At 42.7% G+C, this 12,394-nt stretch overlaps 1 protein-coding gene across 4 annotated transcripts in view; it reads left to right on the plus strand.

The window, feature by feature from the left end:
- Positions 1-2,521: 2,521 nt before the first annotated feature.
- INPP5F (inositol polyphosphate-5-phosphatase F) overlaps positions 2,522-12,394 on the plus strand; it is a 92,965-nt gene continuing 83,092 nt past the window's right edge. For 3 of the 4 annotated variants that reach the window (XM_032607503.1, XM_032607504.1, XM_032607505.1), the window contains exon 1: positions 2,610-2,839. In XM_032607503.1, coding sequence (XP_032463394.1) covers positions 2,743-2,839 — 97 coding nt within the window. In that variant the 5' untranslated portion in view covers positions 2,610-2,742. Of the gene's footprint in view, positions 2,840-12,394 lie in introns of all 4 variants that reach the window. The other variant, XM_032607502.1, reaches the window with a different exon arrangement.

The raw sequence follows: 12,394 nt of genomic DNA on the forward strand, positions 1-12,394 counted from the left end.
TAACTTCCTAGTGGATATACCTAAACTAGTATAAGTATATGATACATGTAAAAGAAGATATATAATACACATGATGGTCATTCAAGTTTAAAAAACAGAACAGCATCACATGAACTTTCTACCATAAACTGGGTGGCACCATTCAAGGGCAGGAGGGCCTTGAATTAGGAAGCTGGAAGAGAGTGATGAAGGTTGGCAGATAGCCACAGGCCAAGGATGGGGAGGCCAGCCAGGGAGTAGAGAAGCTGCAGTGTCAGGAGCACCTGGCAGGTAAAGAGTATTTGAGGTTCAGGAAGTCCTTAGCAGGAACAAGACAAGACACCTGTGGCAGGAGACTGAGGATGTAATATCTGCTAGGGACACAGTATTTACTCTTTTCACTCATTCTGCTTGGCCAGGCCAGGGCTCTAGCATGCATTCTGAGTGAGAGGGAGAGAGCACTGTGCATCTGGGTCAGATAGATTCCAGGAACATCTTCAGGTTTTCTCTCTCCTAACGGCTCTGCTTGTTAACTCTGGATTTACAGGTCATCACCCGCATACATTGGTCTGAGTTAACGACTGACTGGTGTTTTCTACTAAGCTGCTGTCAGGCAGATTTTTCCATTTAATTTCATTTAAAACAGTGGTGCTTAATCCTGGCTGCATATCAGAATACTCTGGGGAGTTTAGAAAAAAAAAAAAACACTGTTGCCAGAGCCCATCTCAATTAAATTCTGCTTTAATTGGCCTGAGGTCCTAGTATTGGTATGTTTGAAAAACTCCCTAAGTGATTCTACCTAGGCAGCTATGGTTGGAACCACTGATTTAAAACATCAGGGAAAGTTTCAGTCAACTAATCAATTGTTTCAAAAGTTACAATAGCATTATTTTCTTCACATCTGGCAATGTGATTCATTAAAAAATAAAGAAGTAATTTGCAGAACATCCTGTCTTTGTAAGACTTTCTTATTATCTATTCATTTTTGCTAAGGAAAGTCAACACACGGCTGAATTCAACAATAAATCCGAAACTGATGGCTCCACTGAATCTTCTTTCCACCATCTTATTGCCATTATCTTCTTTGTCCAACTCGCCTCATTTGCCATAGTAATTGCTCCTATTGACCTTTAGGTTGAGATGTCTGGACAGTCCAAAAGGCATAGTACTTATCACAGATTCCAGGATAGTTTGTCATCATGGGACTTCCTGTGCTATGGAAATTCAACTGAGAAACCAGTGTGGGCTGGAATAATTAGTAATGTGGAACTCCTTCCTGCTTTTGGGCCCTCTCACTTTTATCTAGCAGAAGGTTAAAAGCATTGCCTTGCTTTTCTTGTCTTCTATCTCGTTTTTGTTTGTTTGTTTTTTCCTTCTTCCTTTCTAAGGCATTAGAAAAGGCAGGAGACAGGAGTAGAAAGATTCATTTACTCATAAAACTGGGAGTGTAATTAAAGGTCATTTAGTTCAACTGCCATCTGAGACCAAGAGACTTTCCCAAGATCACACAGCTAGATCACCCCTGGCGTGGGGCCTGGAACTGGGGTCCTGACTCTCAAGCCCCATTCTGTTCAACATACCACCTGGCCTTTCAAGATAGCTCCAAGATACTTGGGAGGGCTTCCTCCTTCCACAAGGTTATCCTTGTCAGCCATCTTATCCTTGTCAAACTAGACCCCTTTTACTTCCTTGACATTTTATTGTCTTCCCACATGCGTCCTGCTTAATTCAGGACATGATAGCTCATGGACTTTGCTCTCTTCCTTCTCGTTATTTTGAGCCCCGTGCTGTTAATACTTGTTTAATTTCTATTGTTACATTCTTCTCGTTGATGTGCATTTATTGAATGTTTGCTGTTGTCAAATGTTGCAAGGTTCTAAGAGGAAATTCCCAAACAGAAGACGCCCCAGCTCTGTGGAGAGCCTGGCTGGTGACAGACCCCTGCAACCAGCCCCTTAGGTCGCATTTCCCAGCTCTCCTAGTCTGGGTCTCTGCGGGCAGTACAGGCCCGGGGGAAGAGGGCGGGGGGGTGCAGGCTGGATTTAGGGAGTCGTCCTGGCTTTTCTCAGGGCTGGTGAAAGTAACGAATAACCTGCTGGCATGGGAGGGGAGGCCCCAGAAGTGGGCTTCTGCTCCAAAGGCCGCAGGGCAGCAAGGCGGCCAGTCTGTCTCATCCAGGCCAGTGTTCTGCCCGCAATTCCCGGGGCTGGAAAAGCGGGCCCGCCAGGGGCGGGGCCTGGAAAGAGCGGGAGGAGGAGGAGGGGGCTTGGATGGAGAGAGAAGAGGGAGGAGGAAGAGCCTCGGGGAGGAACCAGGCGGAGAAACCCAGGAAAAGCTGGAGAAGAAGGCGGCGGGAACGGGCAGGAAGAGGAACGGAAAGGAGAGAGAAGCGGGGAGGAGACGGGGAGGGGGTGGAGCCTGGGAGAAGTCAGGGGAGAAGCCGGGGAAGGGGTGGGGTAGGGGGAGGAGCCATGAGGGGGAGCGGGGGCGGGGCCGATCAAGGGGCGGAGCCGGGGGGGAGAGGCCTCCCCAGGCCGTCGCCGCCGCCGCCGCCGCCGCCGCCGCCGGGGCGCGTTCTCCTCCCGCGGGTCTGGCAGCCAGGGTGCTCCCTTAGCCGCCGCTCCCCGAAGCGCGAGCTCTGGCGGCCCCGGCCGACGAGGACGCCCCGCGCGAACCGCCGCCTCTGGGGTCGCGGGGTCGCGGGGCTGCAGAGCCGCTGGCGCGCCCGGGCCGCCGCCGCCTCCCTTGGCGTCCGGGGCCGGCATGGAGCTCTTCCAAGCCAAGGACCACTACATCCTGCAGCAGGACGAACGCGCGCTGTGGTGCAGCCGCCGCGACGGCAGCCTCCATCTCCGACCGGGTGAGGCTGGCGGCACGGGGTCGCCCTGGGCGGGCGGGGGGCGAGGAGGGGGCGCGACCGGGGCCCCTCGGCCGGGGGCTGCGGATCTGGCGCCTCCTGCGGCCTTGGCGGGCGGGGCGGGGCGGGCTCGAGCGAGGGCGCGCGGTCTGTCATTATTTCCTGAGAGGAGGGAGCGCTGCCGTCGCCCCTGCTCCTCTGCGGGGGACAAAGGACTGGCGACCCTCGTCCCTCCGAGCGCGCTTCCGCGTCGCGATCTGCTCCGCTGCCCGGGAGAGGGGACGTGAGTCGAGCCGCCCGCAGTCGGGGTCGGGCCGGCGCCCACCAGAAAGTTCGAGCGAGGTGCGCCTGGCCTTAAAGGCCTCTTCCTCTCTGGAGTGGCCTCTGCCCGTCCTTCGGGACAAGTTCTGGGTTCGAATCCCGATCTCAGGCCAGAGGCGATCGCGCCAGTTCAGTGGAACATCCTGCCGGAGCTTCAGTGCCTGTGGACATCTATCTGTTTCTGGTGGTCCTTTATCATTAAAGGCGTGACTTCATTCTGGTTACCTCATAGGCACTCGATTTACAGCGCCTTTTTTTTTTAAATTTTAGTATTACAGTTAAACTGTATCGTAATATTCAACTTTTAATATTTTTGTGTGACTCAGTATTGTGAGATACACTCTTGTGGGTCCATGTTTGGGTGTCATGTAAGCTGTCATGAGATGTTTAAGTCTACAACGATTAGTCTGCATTAGGAAAACTAGGTCACAGTGGTGAGTTAAACAGGGCAGTCGCTGCCCTCAGAGAGCTGACAGTCGGGGGGGGCGGTTTCCCTTGAGGGGGCCCCGGAGCACCTCCCCCTTTGAGGTTGCCAGTCCTTTTTCCTAATCACTGCATATCTTTCATTTTAGGAGAAGTAAGAGAACAGAGTTCTTGAAAGAAATAGCCAGAGCATTTCAAGTTTACTTGTAATTCTTATATGTAATCTAGACAAAGGAATTTACGTGGTATGAATTGGAAAGTATGAAAGGCACAAACGAACTTTTCATATACATCACAGCAGTTACCATTTATAGGAGGGTTTCCAAGGATCTGGTCCCTTAATATATTATTCCCAGTACTCACAACCTTACAAAGCAGGTGGTGAGGTGATATCCTCTTTCTCAGGTGAGGAGACAGGTGTGAAAGGTTGAGTAACTTGACTGAGGTCACAGAGAGTAGAATTGGCCCCCAGAACACTTTCTGGCCCGTCCCACTGCTTGCCTAGGAAGGCCTGCTCGTTGATTTGCTAGAGCAGTGAAGGAGAACTTATTTTTTTTTTCTAGGTTTTGGATGTATTTTCTTGCTATTACATTTTTTCCCCTCTATTCAGAATGGAAGAGAAACTACTGCACCCAGATACGGTTCTTTGATAATCTTGAGACAGGAGGTGTTGTAGATAGGCTAATTTTGGCCGGTCTCCAGTCATTCTCTTCTCCCTGGTTTTCCTGATTTGATCATTTGCCTGGTCTTTCTCCCCTCGCCCCACCCACAACGTTTGGATAAGGCTTCAAGACTGAAGAAAAGTAGATTGCAAAATTCCCCAGGCTGTCAAAGAGCCGACTCTTTGGATTCTTAAGAGCTTAAAATTAACTATGGCAGCTGGATGGAACTTGACATCACCTCTAACTCATTGGACAGAACACTTTTCTGTACTTCATTTCCTCAGCTATAAAATGAGGGTTGGACTTTTTGGTCCTTGTGCATAATGAAATGTTTTTGAAACAGTGCCAATTTAAGTGTTTGTTCAGTGTACCTCTTTGAGGACAAGAATTGATGTGTTTCATCAAAAACACTCAGGAAATCTCTAGGTCACCTGTGTATTGGGACAGTGAATTGAAGCATATGTAGATAGAGGTGGATGTGGTTGTCTCCATTTCTAGGGCTACTCTCTCCTTTCTCTTAGCCTCTAAGATTGACAGAGATGAACCAAGCTGGTGGAATTACATGGAAGGAGGTAAGGTCCCAGGAGTCCTCTGAATAGGTGGCTCTAAATGAATTATGTGTCATTCTGTTTGGTTTGTGTTCATTTCTCGTACACAGGAACCTGTCCAGTCCTAACAGCTTTAGGGATAAGTTGCTCCCCTCAAGAGAAGTAAGTCAACTCTTCTAGGGTGCTGGCTAGTAGCTTACCTTTCAGTGGAAGGATACTTAAACCCAATCATCTGAGCCGAAGCTCAGGAATATTTAAGGAATATTTAAGGAATATTCACAGGGAAACCTGGGCCTAGATTTTGGATTAAGCCATGTGGTTTGAATTACTGTTTATATATCCAAAGTCCATATCAGAAGGCAAATTAACTTTTTTCTGAATAAAATGGTTGTAGCCTTTGCAATTAATTTTATCACACTTCTTAGGATACAGCCTACCACAGACTAAAGCAGACCAAAAATATAGAGGAAGGAAGAGGCCATTATCTTTCAGAACAGCCTGTTTTTGATCTTCAGGTGTTCAAGTACATATAGCCAATGAATAAAGAATCTCACACACCTGACTTTACCAAATAGTTTATCCTATCCAACACTCAAGAGCCTTTCTAAAGAATGCCTATGGAATAATGGCATTTAATTGTTAAATGTTTTCCAGGTCTTTTTCTGTAGACTTATTTAAAATTCTCCATTTTATTGGATCATCTCCCTCTGCTTTTACAGCCAGTTTTGCTATTGTTTGTAATGAAAGCATTTAAAATCGTTCATAGTTTCTTACTGGTTATTCAACTGAATAAATTACTGGCCAGGTCCTTTTCTTTCTAAAGGGCAGTATCATAAGACCAAAAAAGCCTGTGAGCCTTGTGATTTTTGTTTGTGGCAACTTGAAACAGGACTTTTCTTCTAGTGGCATCAGAAGGATCAGTATTGATATTTAAGTCTAAAGTGACCATTTCCTTGGTCTGGAATGTTTGTTACTGTCAGTCTCTTTTCCTGCCTAGTTTATTTTGTAAGACCCAGTTCAGATGCCACCCCTACTCTGTGCTCACCATAGCCTGCATTCCTGGGGCAGAATTATTGGTCACCTTTTTGTGTTTCCAGGTGCTTTAGACACTTGGTACACACGTTAGTTATAGCCCTGACTGTATCATATAATAATAGTTTGCTTCCTTCTTCCCCAGTGGAGAGAGCATTCCTCAAGGCAAGGACCACGTTCTACTCATCTTGGTATCTCTGAGCTTTAGAGTGCTTAGGACACAGAAGGCATTTTTGGTTGAGTTGAGCCGAATTAAATTTAAGTCCAGGTTTTCTCTCAATACTATCATTGCCACAAATATAGCATGTTGTGTTATGCTTATTACTCATTTTAGGCCCTGTTTTAAATGTCTTCTAATTTAGGTGGAAAATCTCTGTCCAGTTGGATAAGGAAATAAATGTGAGGAAAGGTGCATTTCCATTTACGTTGTTTTTCTATCTGATTTAACGTCATTAAAAAAAAATCTTTGTGATGGTATTCCGTATTTTCTTCTTTAACATTGTTTAAATTTTTTCTTCTAAGTAGTTGAGTATTTTTTCTGGTTTTCCATTTTTTTCAGGTTAGTGAGTGTCTGTATTCATACTTAGAACTGCTTTTTTGGTGGATGCTTATATCTCTTGCAGGGTAATGACCAGCAGAGGAAAATATTTAGACTGTTTTATTTTCAACCAGGGAAGATGATAAAGCACTGTGTAAACATTCAGTAATCTCTTGAGAGTGGAGTTTCACTATCTGAGAATAAGGGCTGTAATTTAAAGACTTAAAAAGCAATATAATATAGTCCACTGTTGAGCAAGGGTGATATGGTCTTATCTCTTTAATCTTAAAACTGCTTCCACTTGTCCTTGTAGCTTTGTCTAATAGGACAGTGTTATATAATTTACTGCTGCGTATTGCTTCATTCTATTCTGAGACTGACCACGAAAAGATGGTAGAGCATCTGTCATACACATAACATTCATAAGCATGTAAACTATTTAGAGAGAGATGAAACACTGAATGATACATACCAGTGAACAGTTTTTGGAGGGGGATGCTAGTTATCAGAATGTACAGAAACATAAAAATGCATTCCTGTTTTTCTTAGTTATTTTTTGATAATGAAATTATTTTTAATATGTCATGAATACTTTTTTGAATGAGAAATTAGTTACAGAATTGAAATCTAAATAGAACTTTTATCTGTTTTGCGGAATCATATTTTATGCAACTATATCCAGTTTAGACTTTTGTGTTATTTGGTATTTACTTTGAAAAAAATTTTTAACTTTACCTTTTTAAAAAATCATGTTTGCTAAAAATTCACCGCTTACCATGACAAAATGTAATAGGGCATTTTAATTTAAAAATTAGTTATTAAATATATTATGAAAATCTTTTAACCATTTTTGTTGCTGTTGAATAACCAGTTTTTTTCCCCTAGTGTCTTTAGTTTTCAGTTTCTTTAAAATGGCTTACCACTTTTATACCTTGAATGCTTCTTACCCCATATTTTATATTTCTAACAGGCTAGCAGTTGGATTGAACAGATCTGTAAACTTATTTTGTGAACATTTATTGTTATGCATGCAAGATACAAAACACATCTTTCCAAAAAATTTCCCCCTTTCTTTGGCTTAAAAAAAAAAGATAGTCTTTGTAGGGTGAATGATGACAATTTTTGGAATAAGGTTTTACAGCTAGAGGGAAGTTTTTGTGCATATTGTCTGCTTTGTGAACTGAGATTAATAGTAGCTAATAACAACAGCTTTTATTTACTAAGCATTTTTCTGAACCAGACACTGTTCTAAGCCCTTTATGTGTACTGTTTCATGTCATCCCCACAATAAAACTTAGGCGGAGGGGTTTTATTATTATTTTACAGGCACAGAGAAGTAATTTGTCCAAGTTCAAAGAATAAGAGGGAGAGCCAGACTTCTAACCCCATATTGACTCCAAAGCCAAGTTTTTCTCAATATTGACAAAAATGTTTTATAAACCTTTCTACCTTCTTGACCACAAAGTTGTAGGATTTATATTTTGATGGGTAATATCTGAAATGTATTTAGCTGTCATAGTCATTATAGTGTAGCCTATGTAGAGAATAAAATAGCCTCTGAAATGTCAAAGTATGCACGTTGAGGAAGGATCTATGTAGAATGAAAAGGCTAATGATGGGACTATTGGTTTGTTCTTTGACCTTTCACCTGTCCTCACACTTTTCTTGCAAAACTAGTTATATAGTTACAGGGAATATCGTTATATAATAGGTTGACTCGTTTTTCCAGTTACGGTCAGTTTGTAAGGTTTCTCTTCTAAAGTTTTTAGAACATTTGCAGGTTGTGGAGGGAATATATAGAGGGAAGATCTTGGAGCAGAGACACTGATATGTACTGGATGGGAACTATTTCAGCCAGTGATGAGCAACCTGAAGCCTTCTCAGTCTAACTTTGCAAGAGTTCCAGATCCAGTTCCAGATCCAGTTTCACAGACATCCTTTCAGAGCACATAAAGCAGAGAGGGAATGGAGGAGAAAAAGTCTTCAGGGCCACCACTTCCGAAGAGGGGAGGGACTTTGTAGCATCGCTGATTCCTAGATGCTTGTGTTCTGGCCATGCCAGCAGAGGCCAGGACTTGCCAAAGGCTGGCTTCAGAGGAGAGACAGTATCCGGGCCTTTAAGATAGAGCATGCAGGTGCCAGAAACAAAGGTGTCCTGACAGCTTGGTCTTTTCGGAACATGGCTACTTTGGTGCTGCTCCAGGATGCCCAGCAGCACAGCTTCCCCTTATCCCACCTGCCCAGCCTAACTCAGCCCAAGCAGGGAGAAGGAGATGTAGATTCATTATTATATCCCTAGCACCTGGCCCACTGCAAGTCTTCTGTAAAAATTGTATTGAATGAATTGAAATAATTCTAGTTTCTGGTTGACTCTGTACCTTGAGCAGCAAAGAGGTTGTTGGGAGGATTAAATGAAGAACATAAGAACAGAAGACTAAAACGCTGCATCTCTTACCAACTTTAAAAAATGTGCTAATTTCTCATTGTCGTTTTATTCAGGAAACGGGGGAATCTAACTTTTAATTCTGTGGGATTCAATAAATCTTTTCTTTTTTTAATGAAAATAAATGAGACCCAAAGACATTTTTATTTTTCTCTAACTGGCCCTATGCCAACAAAAAAAAGATTGTTGGCTGATTTTGGTTCTTATGATTTATGACAAAATTAGCTGATGTATTTGCAGATAGGTACTAGACTATCGGAAAATCGAACTAATTTGGCTATAGTATTGATTCAGTGCATTCTCAGAGCCATAGTCTGACCTTGATGTGGTTTTATGGGGATTTAAATATGTTAGATCTTTATAAGCTGCATTACTATCTCTCTGTAAACCTTTTTGTAAACTGTTCTATTCCTGTTCAAATATGTTTTAAAATATAAACTTTTAAAATCTACTCTTGCAAACACAAACCTGAGAAGTAACAGCAATCTCATAGAACCTGTAACAAATTACTCGTTAGCTGGGCTAAGTTATAATCATATGTGTCAGATGACCATAAACGAGCTGAGAAGAATATTTGAATTAGAGTATGTTTACCAAAATAGAGAAATAATACATTACTTTATTATCAGTAGCTGTTGATAATACATTAAGTAATATTTAAGTAGTATTTAAGAAGTGAGGGTGAGCACTGCACATTTAGCCTCATAGTACTATCAGAACACATACTGGTAGTATCTTAATTAAGTCCCATGCTCTGTTAAGATGACTCATTTTCTGGTTGCTGTGAGACCCTTAGAGGAACTGCTCTCATTCACAAAAAAGCATCCACTCCTGCCAACTTTTTGGTAAGGCTGTTGAGGGAAGTACAGGTTGCTTTAGGTCAGGGTTCCCTGTTGTTTTTTCTTTTTAAGTTACCTCATTTTAATTGCAGATTCTTCCACATTTAACCTTGAATTTCTTTAACTTCATAGTGGGATATTTAAAAATACATTTAAAGTACATTAATTTTTCTTTATGAAAATTTATGAATATTATTCTTTGAAACCTCTTTTTACTTGTACTAAACTTCAAATTCCAGTTTCTGCAATGGTCAACATATATAATTTGAAATAGTCCTAACATGTAACTGAAATGTTGGGACATTTTAAACATGCCACAGTGCTCTTAATTTTAGTAGTTTGCGTGTATAATATTAATGATGCTTCATGGTGTCATTATACATTGCTTTTATGCCAGATATAAACATTCTTCTCCCTATTTCCAGCATAATAACCCTCCCCTCCCCCAGGGAACAGTTGTGGTGGGTAGACCAAAGAGTTTGGCAGAGTTTCTAGTTTGCTAGTCTCCCTCTGGGCAGTTGTTCTTCTTGACTTCCAGGATTCACCTCTAGTAGCTATTGCATTTATCCCCCTTTGCACCTTTCAAATACTCCCTTTTCTCAAAGAAGCAGCCCTCCGCCCTGACGACTAATTTAGTATTCTATTCCTTTCTCCTTCCAAATTATATTAAGTCTGAAATTCTGTGAAGTCATTTATTTATTATTTCAACAAACATTTATTGAAGATCTGTCTGCGAGGCATTGTGCCAAGGTAAAAAGATGGATAAAATACTGTCTCTACCCTATAGCCCAGGTAGTGGTCCAACAAGGGAAAGGCATACAGAGGATTCTAGAGCGACAGGTACTGTGATAGAGCTGAGTTCTGTGGGAGATTTGAGCTGGGTCTTGAAGTTCAAAGTCTCTGTTTTTTCCCAAGGTAGTGAAAATCTGTTTTTCTTCCTCATAAAGAAATGGGAAGAAAGGTGTTCTTTTATTTGATTCTCTGAAGTTCCTGCCAGCTGTAAATTGTCTGTGATTGTTTCTGTCTTATTTAAGAGTGGAAAGTCCTGGGAGAAACTGGCCGTGTGACTAGTGGACTCTAATGGGTATATATATATTTTTGCCTTGCCTTGCCAGAAGTAGCTTTGTATGCACATTACCTTGGTTCTAATTAAGTACTCAAAAGAAAAAAAAAAGAAAAAAGTTTATGAGAATGAATAGTGCCTAACTGGCCAGACTGAAATAGTACAGGTTCTCCCCTGTACCTCCCACCCCACAGGACACTCTGCTGTGGCCCTCGTTTGATCTAGAAGCAGTTCTACATTTGAGGGCAATTAAAATGGCAGATCCTAGACCTGATGGTGTGTTTGAAGGTAGAACTTTTTGTTGGTAAGGACCTATGGTATCAGAATGACTATACAGACTATCCTAGATGGAAGAGAGTAAGTTTCGAACAGAGTTTTCAGGAAAAGCTAGGAAACTATTTAAACGCCAACAGAGACAAAGGTTGCATCTATTTTATGTTCGAAGTGCTAATTTTATGCATCTCAGTTACCGGCTCTAAAATGAGTTAAGGAAAATACCAACTGTTAGCTCACCTGTGCTCTTATTTAGCTTTCAGAATCCTATTTCTTTCTCTTGTCTTATTCTAAAGATTTATTTATTTATTTTGGCTGCCGTTGGGTCTTTTTTTTAAATTAATTAATTAATTTATGGCTGCATTGGGTCTTCGTTGCTGTGTGGGCTTTCTCTAGTTGTGTTGAGCGGGGGTACTCTTCGTTGCGGTGCGCGGGCCACTCATTGCAGTGGCTTCTCTTGTTGCGGAGCACAGGCTCTAGGCATGTGGCTTCACTACTTGTGGCTGGCGGGCTCTAGAGTGCAGGCCCGGCCGTTGTGGCGCAAGGGCTCAGTTGCTCCGTGGCATGTGGGATCTTCCCGGACCAGGGATCAAAACCGTGTCCCCTGCGTTGGCAGGCAGATTCTTAACCACTGAGCCACGAGGGAAGTCCCTGAGTTGGGTCTTTGTTGCTGCGCGTGGGCTTTCTCTAGTTGTGGTGAGCGGGGGCTACTCTGTTGCTGTGCATGGGCTTCTCATTGCAGTGGCTTCTCTTGTTGCGAGCACGGGCTCTAGGCACACGGCCTCAATAGTTGTGGCTCACAGGCTGTAGAGTGCAGGCTCAGTAGTTGTGGCACACGGGCTTAGTTGCTCCGTGGCATGTGGGATCTTCCCCGACCAGGGATTGAACCCGTGTCCCCTGCATTGGCAGGCGGATTCTTAACCACTGCGCCACCAGGGAAGTCCTATCACAGGATATTGAATATAGTTCCCTGTGCTATACAGTAGGACCTTGTTGTTTATCCATCTTATGTATATTAGTTTGCATCTGCTAATCGCACACTCCCAGTCCTTCCTTCTCCCCAACCCGCTCTCCCTTGGCAACCACAAGTCTGTTCTCTATGTCTGTCTGTTTCTGTTTCATAGATATGTTCACTTGTGTTGTATTTTAGATTGCATATATGTGATATCATATGGTATTTGTCTTTTTCTTTCTGACTTACTTCACTTAGTATGATAATCTCTAAGTCCATTCATATTGCTGCAAATGGCTTTATTTCATTCTTTTATGGCTGAGTAATCTGTTATGTATATATATACCACATCTTCTTTATACATTCATCTGTCAATGGACATTCAGGTTGTTTCCATGTCTTGGCTATTGTAAATAGTGCTGCTATGAACATAGGGGTGTATGTATCCTTTTGAATTATAGTTT

This window comes from Phocoena sinus, chromosome 16 (assembly GCF_008692025.1).
Source record: "Phocoena sinus isolate mPhoSin1 chromosome 16, mPhoSin1.pri, whole genome shotgun sequence".
In the NCBI taxonomy this organism is placed as follows: Eukaryota; Metazoa; Chordata; class Mammalia; order Artiodactyla; family Phocoenidae; genus Phocoena; species Phocoena sinus.